Source organism: Esox lucius, chromosome 7 (genome assembly GCF_011004845.1).
Source record: "Esox lucius isolate fEsoLuc1 chromosome 7, fEsoLuc1.pri, whole genome shotgun sequence".
NCBI classification, from domain to species: Eukaryota; Metazoa; Chordata; class Actinopteri; order Esociformes; family Esocidae; genus Esox; species Esox lucius.
In genome coordinates, this window is record NC_047575.1 from 14,697,066 (window position 1) to 14,711,530 (window position 14,465).

General features: G+C 43.2%; 1 protein-coding gene across 2 annotated transcripts in view; it reads right to left on the reverse strand.

The window, feature by feature from the left end:
• Positions 1 to 14,465, reverse strand: part of kcnip1b (Kv channel interacting protein 1 b) — a 43,049-nt gene that overhangs the window by 17,443 nt on the left and 11,141 nt on the right. The window contains exon 1 of one of the 2 annotated variants that reach the window (XM_010894658.5): positions 3,549 to 3,820. The exons of the other annotated variant lie outside the window; for it this stretch is intronic. Within the exon in view, the coding sequence (XP_010892960.1) occupies positions 3,549 to 3,609 (61 nt within the window). The 5' untranslated portion in view covers positions 3,610 to 3,820. Of the gene's footprint in view, positions 1 to 3,548; positions 3,821 to 14,465 lie in introns of those variants that run through there. 2 annotated transcript variants of the gene reach the window in all.

A 14,465-nucleotide genomic window follows, 5' to 3' on the forward strand; every position in this document is an offset into this window, starting at 1 on the left:
ATGGATGACTGCTTCGACACATGACAGTGTCCTGCCGCACTGTTGCATCCGCAGTTTCCCTGAGAACAGCGGGAGCTAGGACGACTGAGGAAGTCGGTTCTCTGTTTCCTGAGAAAGAAACGGGCAGTCTGATAACTCTCCGACCTGAAGATCACTGACAAAATGATTTGACATCGATATTCACTAAACAACGTTCACAACGTTTCAAAAACAGAACTGGGTAAAGAACAATTCAAAACCATAGTAGAATCACAGTTAGTGATCTTCAGTTCAGAAGGTCTGATCACTATGCGGTTGCCTGAATTTGTGATCTGGAAGTCCATACCCCCCCCCCCCCCCCCCCGGAGTCCCCTGTGGCCTTAAAGCACTGACGTCTTAGAGCTGATCATTCTGGGTGGCTCTGAATGCGTGTCCAGTTGCCCTGAAAGTAACCAACAATCCTGTGCACCCACCCACACACCGCACAGACGTATGTCATTACACACACACACACACACACACACACTGCACGTGTCTGTCTCAGATGGCAGCATGGTTTCTCCAGCTGCAGCATCCTTCTCTAATGGTCCGTATAAATAGCTGCCTGTTTTGCCCCCCTGCTCAGCCTGACGTTGGTTCTCATTAACTGGCAGGGTTGAGCTGACCTTGCTAACTACTCATTTTCTGGAGGTTGAGACTCCTTCCTATTATGGCAGATTTCAGGCAGCAGAAAGCTGCCTATTAGGTGGGACCAGCTCAACCCTCTCTCTGCTGTCGGTTGCATTTGAGTGGTTAGCATTGTTCTGCATAACGGCCAGTGTTCCACATGCTGGGGGGATATATAGGTAACTGACAAACTGACAGACTCTGGCAGGGAGACACACTGACAGACACTGACAGACAGACACTGACAGACACTGACAGACAGACACACTTACAGACTCTGGAAGACAGACACACTGACACACTGACAGACTGACAGACTGACAGACAGACACACAGACACACTGACAGACACTGACAGACAGACACACTTACAGACTCTGGAAGACAGACACACTGACAGACAGACACACAGACACACTGACAGACAGACACACTTACAGACTCTGGAAGACAGACACACTGACAGACAGACACACAGACACAATGACAGACACTGGCAGACAGACACACTGACAGACACTGACAGACAGACACACTGACAGACACTGACAGACAGACACACTGACACACTGACAGACACTGACAGACAGACACACTGACAGACACTGGAAGTCAGACAGTTAAAGTTTTAAACCAGGACATTCCCACCAGAAAGCTCCTTTGGATTTGAAGGAAGGGCTTTTAAGAATCTGTGTTTTTTAGTTTTTCCCTGGGACTGCTTATCCCATTGGCTCTGCACCAATGCTGTACATGGCATGTGTGTGTATGTGTGTGTATGTGTGTGTATGTGTGTGTATGTGTGCCTGCACTTATGTCAGTGTCTAAAAAAAATCTCCCATACTTTAAAGATGCATTCCCTCGCCTTTCTTTGCCATTTTAACATTCTGTTTGTACTTAAAAGGAATTCTGTTCCCTCTCTCTCTTTCTCTCTCTCTCATGACAAAAAGACCAGAAGATGTGCAGAAGAGGGAAAGGATGTGGGCGAAAAACAAAGTGCATAGATACAACAAACAGTTGCTTATATAATGCTCTGTTCTATTCTCTCAACTCTACTGGACAGGATGTTGATAGGTATAACAAGAATAGGTCCAAACAGTCTATCCCTTATTGGTTTTCCAACCAACCTTTGATAATAACAGTAGCTTGCTCATATAGTCAGTATTCCAACCATCTTAACCCCAGATCACAGCAGTAGCCAGCTCCTTCAGGTAGTATTCCGACCAGTCTTTGATGAAAGCAGTACCTAACTACTATAATTAGTATTTAAACCTGCCTTACCCTTTGTGATGTTATTCATTGGAAACTACAGTCTGTGTCCTGTTTAACCAGCCTCCACTATGAACATCCTGTGTGAAGTTAATCCGAACTGAGAGTGTGTGGACTGTATCTGACACCAAACCTAAGGTCAATACTTCTATAGATGAATAATTCAACTCTAATATCAGGTATCCATGCTTGTCCTCCGTTGCTTCTGTATACTACAATCCACACTTCTACAACACAAATGAATCCAATACAACAGCAAACGATTCCTTGTTTCCGCTTCATCTATAATGACACTTCATATCATTTGAATCCCTCTCCGAAAAACCCTGCTGTCCAGAAAACGAATAATTACAAAATCACAGTCTTAACCCATACCATCTTAAGACAGTGTAATTTCATTAGACAATCAATACTTGGAGAGGTTGACCTAGATTCAGTCAGGCATGCTCATTAGCTCTGAGTTGACAAAGCGACAGAAACAAGGAGTTTGTGGTTGTATTCAATTCCTTGTGGTTGTTTTTTAAACGATGCGTGTCATCATCCAACCATGGAACCCGTCCATACGGGACCACACAGGTGCACGTGAGCCTATTATATTGTTCTGTCCATGGTCAGATGCCCTTTGCACTAATCTCACTATTGACAAAACATCAGTTCGCTTCAGTAGTTGAAAACGTACGTCAACATCGCCAGCTATTGAACGATCAGGCCTCTGTAGCGACGTATAACGCACAGCAGCGTAGGCAGCCATCCAAAGGACCACAGGTAACGTGCACCTCTTTGTGAATGCCAGCGTGATTTAAAACCAAGGATGTTCACGGCTAAATGAATCAGAGCGGGCAGCAAGGGGCTCGCCCGGTTGAGTTGGAACGCAGCACACAGCCCCGATTAATTAAACATCAAGGCAGGAATAATCATGTATGTGTAACCGTTCGCCTTTCTTGCCCTTTACTTCCTGTATCGCCCCTTCTTATCTCACGTTAACAGCCTCTTGTCGTTCCTTATCTGCTTTTTGTCTGCCTTTCATCCGCCCCGTCTCACTCCATCTCTACCTTCATTAAAAAACTGCTCAGGGCAAATTGCAACCGTGAAGAGATAACGATGGTAAAGGTCACTTGGTTTGATAACTCCTCCAAAATATCTGAGGAAAAGATACAGGAACACCACCACATCACCTCCACATCACACACACACCCTGGGTTGTAAGATTATATTTCAATTCGTTTTGTAAGTATTTTACAACAGTTTTGAGAGAACTCCAATACTGGGATGTACGCAGATATTTACTATAAATGTATGACAAAAACCTAAAACAGCCTTACTCCAATTCACACCCATGCATTTCAGAATAGCTATAACTATGAAAATGCCACCACACTCACAGCAACGTAAACAGTAGCAAACACAAAGGAATTTACAATGTCCTCACATCACAGCTGTAATTTGCCTAAAGACTAATGTGCCAAATCCACATAAAGAAAATAATTAAGAAATAAATAGGTAAACAGGGAAAATCCATCTTTTTAATGGAGAGTGCTGGGCTATTGATTTGGTCATTTACTCTTGATTTGTCTGTTCGTACATGTACACACAGGCACACACACGCGCACACCTTACACACCCACACTTTCTCATACCTCGTCTTCTGTAGCGGACCGGTTTGGTATGCATGGAGAAAGTCCCAAACACAACACCCATCTCAGTGACTAGGTCCTCTCCTCAAGACTTTTGATTTCACTACCTTTTTCACTGTCTTTCTTTGTTAGCCTGTTTTCTACACCTTCATAGTCTCTTGAGGTTGTTTTCTTCCTGTCTCTTAATCAAGTTTGCCCTCCTGTCTGTAGTAATGCATTATCACTGTTTCAGAATACTGTGAGCACCACTCTTCCTCTGTCCCTCTCACCCTGAATACTTGTCTCCTGTTCTTCCTCTACTGTCTATCTTCTGGATTGAGGGATGTATTTATTACACGGAGCTAAGAGGGAGAGAATAGAGAGAGGGGGAGTCAGAAGAGGGGGAGAGACGGGGAGTCAGAAGGGGGGAGAGAGGGGGAGAGAGGGGAAGTCAGAGGAGGTGGAGAGAGGGGGAGTCAGAAGAGCGGGAGATAGGGGGAGTCAGAAGAGGGGGAGAGAGGGGGAGTCAGAAGAGGGGGAGAGAGGGGGAGTCAGAAGAGGGGGAGAGAGGGGGAGTCTGAAGAGGGGGAGAGAGGTGGAGTCAGAAGAGGGGGAGATAGGGGGAGTCAGAAGAGGGGGAGATAGGGGGAGTCAGAAGAGGGGGAGAGAGGGGGAGTCAGAAGAGGGGGAGATAGGGGGATTCAGAAGAGGGGGAGATATGGGGAGTCAGAAGAGGGGGAGATAGGGGGAGTCAGAAGAGGGGGAGATAGGGGGACTCAGAAGAGGGGGAGAGAGGGGGAGTCAGAAGAGGGGGAGATAGGGGGATTCAGAAGAGGGGGAGATATGGGGAGTCAGAAGAGGGGGAGAGAGGGGGAGTCAGAAGAGGGGGAGTCAGAGGAGGTGGAGATATGGGGAGTTAGAGGAGGTGGAGATATGGGGAGTCAGAAGAGGGGGAGATATGGGGAGTCAGAAGAGGGGGAGATATGGGGAGTCAGAGGAGGTGGAGATATGGGGAGTCAGAAGAGGGGGAGATATGGGGAGTCAGAGGAGGTGGAGATATGGGGAGTCAGAAGAGGGGGAGATATGGGGAGTCAGAGGAGGTGGAGATATGGGGAGTCAGAAGAGGGGGAGATATGGGGAGTCAGAAGAGGGGGAGATATGGGGAGTCAGAAGAGGGGGAGATATGGGGAGTCAGAAGAGGGGGAGAGAGGGGGATATGGATAAAAGGGTAAAAAATCACAGAGTTATACACAAGGCAACATATAAGTTTTTTTGTTTTGTTGCTTTGGTACAATCATTTGTCAACTGTAATGAGGTGTTGCAAGGAAAGGTTCCGGAAACCGTGACAATGAGCTGAAACGGCTTTAATAACATGCTGTAAATAATAACAAATGAGCCTACAAAGGAAAAGGCACCAGGGCCAACTTAGAACAAAAACGTGGATGATACCAACAGATTAGACTGAATTAGATTAGTACACAGAGACTGAACTTGACTAACGATGCATGAAACACAACTGAAGGGCAGCAGTATAAGTAGAGTGAGTGATAGAGAGCGTGTGTGTGGTTGCCCGGTGATTATGGGAAGGGCAGTAGTATAAGTAGGGTGAGTGATAGAGAGCGTGTGTGTGGTTGCCCGGTGATTACGGGAAGGGCAGTGGTATAAGTAGGGTGAGTGATAGAGAGCGTGTGTGTGGTTGCCCGGTGATTACGGGAAGGGCAGCAGTATAAGTAGAGTGAGTGATAGGGAGCGTGTGTGTGGTTGCCCGGTGATTACGGGAAGGGCAGCAGTATAAATAGAGTGAGTGATAGGGAGCGTGTGTGTGGTTGCCCGGTGATTACGGGAAGGGCAGTGGTATAAGTAGGGTGAGTTTTTCCTAGCCACTGAAATTCAACACTACTGTTGTTTGCTCCTTGGGGTTTAAGGCCGGGTGTCTCTTTAAAGCACTTTGTGACAACTGCTGTTGTAAAAAGCGCTTTATAAATAAATTTTGATTGATTGATTGATTGATTGAGTGATAGAGAGCGTGTGTGTGGTTGCCCGGTGATTATGGGAAGGGCAGTAGTATAAGTAGGGTGAGTGATAGAGAGCGTGTGTGTGGTTGCCCGGTGATTACGGGAAGGGCAGTGGTATAAGTAGGGTGAGTGATAGAGAGCGTGTGTGTGGTTGCCCGGTGATTACGGGAAGGGCAGTAGTATAAGTAGGGTGAGTGATAGAGAGCGTGTGTGTGGTTGCCCGGTGATTACGGGAAGGGCAGTAGTATAAGTAGGGTGAGTGATAGAGAGCGTGTGTGTGGTTGCCCGGTGATTACGGGAAGGGCATTGGATAGTGAGTGCCCCGGGAGGAGTTGCCGTGGGCGACCCAGACTTGACATCAGTAGCATGTTGTGGTTTATCAAAAGTCTTAGAACAAAACTCCAAACGGATCATACTTGTAACCCATTATCTTCTGTCATTAAAAAAAGCGCTTTGATTTGGTTTGTAAACATCTTCCACCACAAGATGATTGATTCAACCACTAAGATTTTTGTGAAATATAATGAGTTCATAGGTTAAGTAATCCAAACCTAACACAGAGCCATTCTCTAAGTTTAGTCATTTTAACAATCAACTAGTCCAAGACCAAACAATGTAGGACACATCTGTAGGTAATCTGTTACAGTTTATTTAACTGTTTTCACATTAAACAAAACTCTTACAGTGCACTACCGATCACAGCTGACATAAACGAGAATGTGATCAATGAAGTCATCTACTAGAATCAATGATGCAAAAACCCTAACTTATATTGAAACATGTTTATTTTGTGTAATCTACTGTAAAAGAATACTCAGAAATAAAAGAAATATTGATGTTTAGCACACCAATTTGCATAAATACTGACTTTGGTATTTGGCCATGATATCTTGCCACATCACAGTGAATATCTTGATTTTTCATGCACTGCGGAAAAGATCTTTTGGCCTGGTTAATCCAAACCTGACAATGGTCACCAGTGATGTCATGACACGGATTATCCAAGGGCTGAAAGAGAGTGACATGCTCATGGGAATGGCGGTCATATACCCTCCACCTAATGAAAAGGAGATTATGGGGCCAGGTCTGGGTTCAGGAATTCAGGAAAGGGGTTGAATGGACTGATGTCCTACCACCAGGGGTTGAATGGACTGATGTCCTACCACCAGGGGTTGAATGGACTGATGTCCTACCACCAGGGGTTGAATGGACTGATGTCCTACCACCAGGGGTTGAATGGACTAATGTCCTACCACCAGGGGTTGAATGGACTTATGTCCTACCACCAGGGGTTGAATGGAAAAATGGCCTACCACAAGGGGTTGAATTGGGCGGGAACCCGCAGGATTCAAATGAGACCTAGCGGGAGCAAAGCTCCTGTACTTTAAAATTTTAGATACAACTGGAAAGTAGAAAGTAGGGCTCCCCCACTTCCCAAATTCCAGCTGAACCCCTGCCTAACAGCTGATCTTCAGTCCATCTTCACATTAATAAGTTTCCCCCACGCTGTCAAGGCACTTGGACAGTTGCTCATTGGCCAATGATATTGTGTTCACAATGCCTGCTTCATCAACAATGATCTGTTTGTGATGGTTCACAGTATCTCAGTTTGTGGTTTTGACCCTGTCCATAGGCTCTCTGATTTACTCCTCTGCCTTGCTGTCTATCCTACTCCATTAACAGTGTCCACACCCGCTCTCACCTGGTTAACTGTTTTGGGCTGCACATGGGCAATGCAGTCTTTTATGGCCTTTTATGGCTCACATTAACATTTAAATAACACCAGGTTTGTGAGTTTGAATCCCATACAAATATATGGCCTTTTTACAATGTACAATATATACAGTTTATTCACCATGGTTGAGTGGTGATCAATTAGGAAATATTTGCATAGTGACAGTAAAAGGTAATTTAATAATAGAGAAGAAAATCCTATATCAAAAGTTTTGCAGGTACTTTGTATGAACAACATTTATTTCAGTGTGGAACATGTCTTATCAAATGGGCTTATCAATTTTTTTATGATTAGTTGTAATATTTTATGATTTACTTGTGTAAATAGTACCAAAGCTACAAAAAAACAATAAAACATATGACGTATTTGGCTGTGGGATCACACATTCTTAAATGGAAGAAATCTAGAACTTCTTCCTAGACCAGGCCGTTCAACCAAACTGGGCAATCGGGAAGAAGGGCGTTGGTCAGGGAGGTGACCAAGAACCCAGTGACCAACTCTGGTCCAGAGTTCCTGTGTGAAGATGGGAGAACCTTTGAGAAGGACAACCATCTCTGCAGCTCTCCTCCACCAATCAGGCTAGCCCTCATTAAAAGCACATGAAAGACCACGAGGGAGTCCTTTAAGGTGCCTGTTGGCAAACTCCAAGCAGGCTTTGATGTGCCTTTCCTGAGGAGTGGCTTTCATCTGGTCATTCTACCATACATGTCTAGTTGGTAGAGGGCTGCAGAGATGGTTGTATACTTATAGAAATGTGTTTTTAAATAAATATGGCTGTAGAGTTACAAAATGTGGAAAAAGTAAAGGGGTATGAATACTTTCCAAAGGCTATATACCTGTCAGTACTATTTTTATCCTTGTATTGCATGGTTCCTGGTATTTCCAAGCCCTCACCTTGATCCTACTCCCATCCTTTTAACTCTGCATCTCTCTGTCATGTTAACCTTAAAACCCCCTCCCCTTTGCTCTGCCCTGGTTGTCCCGTGTTCCCATTGGGTACTGACATCGAGGGCAGACCTCCAACCAGCAGAGAGTCAGGAGGTGAGCAGAGGAGAAAAGAGTGGAAGGGAGGAAAAAAGACACCAGGAGAGGAGAGGGTCTGTAACTGGTTCATAATCATGTTCCTCTCTAACAGTGAGGTCTCTTGGGTGATATTTTTAAGCCCTTAAACAGTGAGACATGAATACTTCAGTGAATGAAGGAGAGAAAAGAAAAGCATCAAGATGTCCTGCAGAAGAAGCATTTCTTTCGTAATGTAAGTCTCTGCTTTATATCCCATTAGGATTAATGAGACACATTAATGCAAGGTTAATCATTAATACCGACAGGAAAAGCAGGACAGTACTTAGGCTTCCACTCCCCAGTCATTAAAATTCACCCTAGCCTATATCTCTCTCCACAATCCCCCCTTGTGTCCTTTTTAATCATTTATTCATACACCTTGTATTAACACTCACTAGCTTAGCTATTCTGTCTCTGTTAACCTTTCACATCCCCACTTTTTAAATCTCTCACCCCTATATTGTGTTGCAAAATGCTAATAACCAATTCCTGGGTTTTTCAGAATCGTGGTTGGAAGATTTCTTAAATTAGGAAAGAATAAGCGGGACATTTTGAATTATTCAGGAAGGATTGGTTGTGAAACCAGAAATGGTTTTAAAGTTCCAGAATCTTTGCAACACTCCTTTCTCATATCCTACTCTAGCACACCCCCACATACGTACACACATGAATGCTATATCATACAACATCCCATCCTTACCTCAAATCAGCCTCAGAAAATTATATATTCACCAACTTTGCACATTCCCAGAATACACTTCTGTTTAGGTTAACTATTTTAAATATAATTTCTCATTAAATGCTGTCCACCTTCTACCATGACCACTAATACAGTTGCTGTGCAATGCCCCCTGTTGGTAAAATGAGATAAAACAAGGATGTCACCAAAGACAGGGAAAATGCAAGGTCAATTAGTAAAGAAAATATTTTAAGTGCAGCATGTGTCTTTTTGTAATATCTCAGTCCTACCTTCCCAGTGAGAGGATTTTTAAAAACAGATTTTTAACAGTTTGTTGATAGTGAGGAACAAATTAAAACCACTGAATATTTAGTAGAGTCCATACATATTATACAGATGTTATCAAAAACATGTTTTTTTTAATTTACACGATAAATAAAAAGTCTATATAACATTCCGCAGCTTAAGATTTAGCTCATTTGTAACTCCTTTAGTTGTGGTACAAACCAATCAGAAATGGTGCAATATATGGGGCAGTAAGGATTCTTTGTATAATAAATATATAAATATATAGCAGATGCCAGCCATGCATTTCAGTTAAATTTTGTTACTCGTTAAATAGTACTAAATCACACGCACATTCAGTTGCTAAATAACCTCTTTACTTTGAACAATGTGAATTCCAGAAGAAACATCAAATGCATTCACTTTCTGAGATGTGCTCTAAGTGAAATAGTACAATGAATTAATGGCTTTACCAGAATTTAAAGCACACTGTGAGATTTTTTTTACAATCCCAAGTAAATCAATACATTTGTATGAAATGTTATACAACAGTTATGAGTATCATAATGATGACAGGCACACCTCTGGTACTGAATGTTGTATTGCCAATGAATTACCATCAGGTGGCAGCATTGAACCCAATTTCCACATATTTAATCCTATTGCCACAAGTCAAGCCAGACATCTTATTTACTTATGAGTGAATTAAATACCAAAATTAAATCACATTTCTTCTATACTATATAACTTAGTTTACTGTGCATCATATTGAACTAGACTACAGGAGCAGTTAGTGCAGACAGCTGTCAGTGTCTAGTCTTAATTCTAGGCTTGGCATTTTCATTGAGTCTCTTGCTGGGGTCTGACAACATGTGGACAGACGTGTCATTTGTAAGGCCCATTGGTGTGCCAAATGAATTGGTGAATTTGAATTTAACAGACTCCAGTAAGACAAACTGTCCTCATGGGTCCAGCTAAATAAATAGACCAGTGCACTGAAATTCATGACCACGTCAAACCTGGTGAGGGGCGAGACCTTAATACAGGTTGCATTTGAATACGGCCCTTATGATGCCTCCCTCTGTGTGTCTTTTCTTTTAACTGCATAGTATGTAGTCCTTGTGGTGTCTGTCACGTTTCCCTTCCCAATTCAATCATAAGGACACACATGTACACACACATACAGTATATTGTATGTATGTGATTATTTTCCTAGATCAATGCCTATATATATATATATACATATATGAGAGATAAGAGACATGAAGGAGAAAGGTAAAATCATAAGCAAGATAGGAAGGAGGGCAATGCTTGAGAGAGCGAAAGAAGATGGATATATAAATAAACTGAGCGGAAGGAGATTACGTAAAAAGGGAGAAGTGATTTAAAAATTAAATGGCAATGCGCACGCTGTCAGCTTCAATCAACTGCCATTACAGAGAAAGAGAGCTAGAGAAAGAAATAAAATCTCCTGTAGGCAGATCTATTACTGCTGTCCCACGTTAAAGTGTGGCTACAGAATCAATTCGATAATATCCAATAATTCTGTCAGAATTGACTGGTTACAGTCAGCCTCAAAAAGTAAAACATTATGATATTCCAGGAAATTAACATGTTTTTAATGGGCTCCATCCATTTTGAGTCTCACTAGCAGCAAATGACCTCGACGGCGAACTTTGACGTGGACCTGAATGAACTGAAGCAGGAGGATTTCTGTACCCCCAAAACATTACAATATCTATAAGAACATAGATATGAGAACAGACACATCAATTGAATGTGTCTATTAAATAACTTCCATACCACTTGGCTCTGAACAGATGGCACATGTTGGCAAGTTATCTGATCACCGTGAGAACTGTGCAGACTTATGGGACATCCCCCTCCCAGAATAGAAAGCAAATGGAAGCTATCCATGCCAATGCAACTACATAACAGAGAGAGAGAGAGAGATACACGTAGAACGACAGAGGGAGAATTGTCAACAAGACTGGCTACTGGAGGGGTAGAGAAAGCTTCTCCCCACTGGAAAAGAGGAAAGCCAAGAAAATTCCCTGTGTACAATAAATTTAGCAGGATGTTCAGACGAACGATGTTCTGCAGATAAGGTTGATTCAGAGTGAGCTTGAGTGATGCAGCACAGAGCCACAGGGAGTGACAGATAGTAGGGTTAATTAAGCAGCCACCCTGGTCATCCCTGTGGGCCATCACACTGGCATTTATCTATCCCCACCAGACATGATCCTGACACGCAGGTTAAAACACAAAAAAACAACTGTCAATCAATTGCCTTCAGTTAGGAGCGGGTCAAAACACACGTCCATGGACATTTGTTGGGGAACAGGACACAGTTCTTGTTAGGTAAGTTCTTTGTAGAACTACAAATAACTCTAATGTGTTGCCTAAATTGTTTTAGGTGGTAATTTATAATAGATGAACATGCACATTCTGTACATTACCTTGGACATTATTGATGGACTGACAGGACGAGGCATAGCCAAGTTCCACAGAATAATTTTTTCGAAGGTAATGTATGGAATGGAACTTTCCAGCAGGCGTGGCATGTGCTGAGTTTCTATTCCCCTCCGACACATACACCCTTCTACAATGTAGAAATGTATCTGCTATAGCACCTGCCACGCCTGCTTAACTGCATGATAATGATGGCATTCTAGTTGATATGCAGGTGGAATTGTTCTTGCTTTCCTCCCGCTCTCATTTTAAAGTCATCCTTAATCCATTACACTTGCGTTCTATTGAAATAGGCCATTTCTCCAGATATCCATTTTATGTTTAATCCTTTACACTGTAATTACTCTAGTCATGTCCCAGGAATGTGAATTAGAGTAGGCGTGCCAGGAATATGGATGGTAAATATCAACTTGTTAGCTAGCTATTTAGGTATTTAGCTAGCAGTGCCTAGGCAATTAGCAATTGCATTTTGACATGCAGGATTAGGTAGTTTGATTGCACTGCTAAAATAGTTTGGTAACTTAGAAATAAGTTAAACACAGTGCAACAGGCAGCAAACATGCTGCATTGCCAGCCAAGGCTGTTAGCATGCCAGCCTTGCTGTAACTACTAAGAAATGGGTTATTAGTAGTATCTTAAATTATACTAGTTCTTTCAATTGGTTCTTTCCATTATTTTGATCCATTTTAAATCTTGCAGCCAGTGCATGAAGGCTAGTTCAGACGTTACCAATCAGGAATAAGAGGATGATATCAGTAGACATTCCTTTCCAAAAACAAAAATAAGTTGATGGAGACAATAGAACTCATTACCAAGACAGTAGCGAGTTCAATTAGTCACATCAGTGCATGTTCTGTAAAACAGGAACATTAATAGATATAGCCTAGCTAGATCTGCACTATTGAGGGAATGTCCACTTTGTTTATCTGAATGTCTTATTTGACTAGTTCAGAAGGTGGATACTGAGGTGAGTGACAACATGGGTACTGAACTACTTAACATCCCCCTAAACCTGTATAGTGTATTATGTATAATGGGGCTCTGTGTGACAGGTATAATACTGTCTAAACTACTACAATTTGTAATCAGTCCGTGTTTTATCACATTGCAAAATACAGAATGTTATAAAAATACAGAATGTGATATATGGAATGTGATAAAACACATCAATCCGTGTTTTATCACATTGCAAAATACAGAATGTTATAAAAATACAGAATGTGATATATGGAATGTGATAAAACACATCAGTCCGTGTTTTATCACATTGCAAAATAACTTTGCAGGTACTGTTCTACATGTAAGTGACCACCGGCATAAATGGACCTGCTGTTGCTAGGAAACATACACTCTTTGTCTGACTGTCTTCCCTGGTGGAATTAGCAAAACAGGTATGTCAGATTGTAGACAATTGCAAGAAAGTGTTTTAAAATGATATGTCATTTTAAAACACTGAGGGAAGAAACCCAGACCCTTGCCTGACCAGGTGTTTTCGTGATTAACTATTATTTGTGGACATTTCAGCTTCATGCAAGGTGGTTGGAATATCAGCAAATTTTTCAAATTAGCTAAGCATGCGCCCTGCTATTTAGAAGCAGGGCGCAGGATTTCTAGAACACCACAAGGCTCACATATAGGTCTGTTTTAGGTTTTGGTAACACACACACGCTCGTCGTCACGCATACAAGCACCGTGTATAAAATGGCTGAACAACACAGAAGTAAACGTTTACGATGCTCATCCATCCAGTGTTGCAAGTCTAGCGGGCAGGAAGTGACACATCTGGGATGGAACTCACGGGAACCAATAGGCTTGCTGTGGCTCGGCATCCCAACCAAAGGGCGCTGAGTTCAGGTGTTCTGACTAAACTCACCCAAGTGTATGTCAATGTGCGTGACAACCCTCTTAGCCCTTTAAAGGAACATACAGTGTGTAAAGGTAGGTGGGCTCGGGAGAGTGTTTCCTTGAGGGGTGTGTGTGCGTGACACACCTTGGCTTTGTTTGTATGCAGGACTGCATGTTCATGAGAGAACACCTCCGTGTGTGTCCAAGCGTGTGAGTGCGTGTTCAGTTTTGGCCCCTCCGTTGCCTCCTGAGGGACACGCCCACCAGCTGAGTGACTGGGCAGAGGAGGGGGCCAGCAGGGTATCTCCAGCTGAGTGACTGGGCAGAGGAGGGGGTCAGCAGGGTATCTCCAGCTGAGTGACTGGGCAGAGGAGGGGGTCAGCAGGGTATCTCCAGCTGAGTGACTGGGCAGAGGAGGGGGTCAGCAGGGTATCTCCAGCTGAGTGACTGGGCAGAGGAGGGGGTCAGCAGGGTATCTCCAGCTGAGTGACTGGGCAGAGGAGGGGGTCAGCAGGGTATCTCCAGCTGAGTGACTGGGCAGAGGAGGGGGTCAGCAGGGTATCTCCAGCTGAGTGACTGGGCAGAGGAGGGGGTCAGCAGGGTATCTCCAGCTGCTTTCACTCTCAGTTCAGTGTTCCGCTTCACTCTCTCAAACCTTCCTCCCCAGACCACTAAAAGGTTTATAAAAAATAAATAAACATAGCCATGGTAACCACTACAGCTCACACACCAGCCTATGGTAATTAGCTTGGCATTTACATATTAGTGTAGATATGGTATGACTGAAGGAATTAGTTTTGCCCCTGTCCGATTAATACTTATGCTCCTCACAACACCTCAACTCAGGG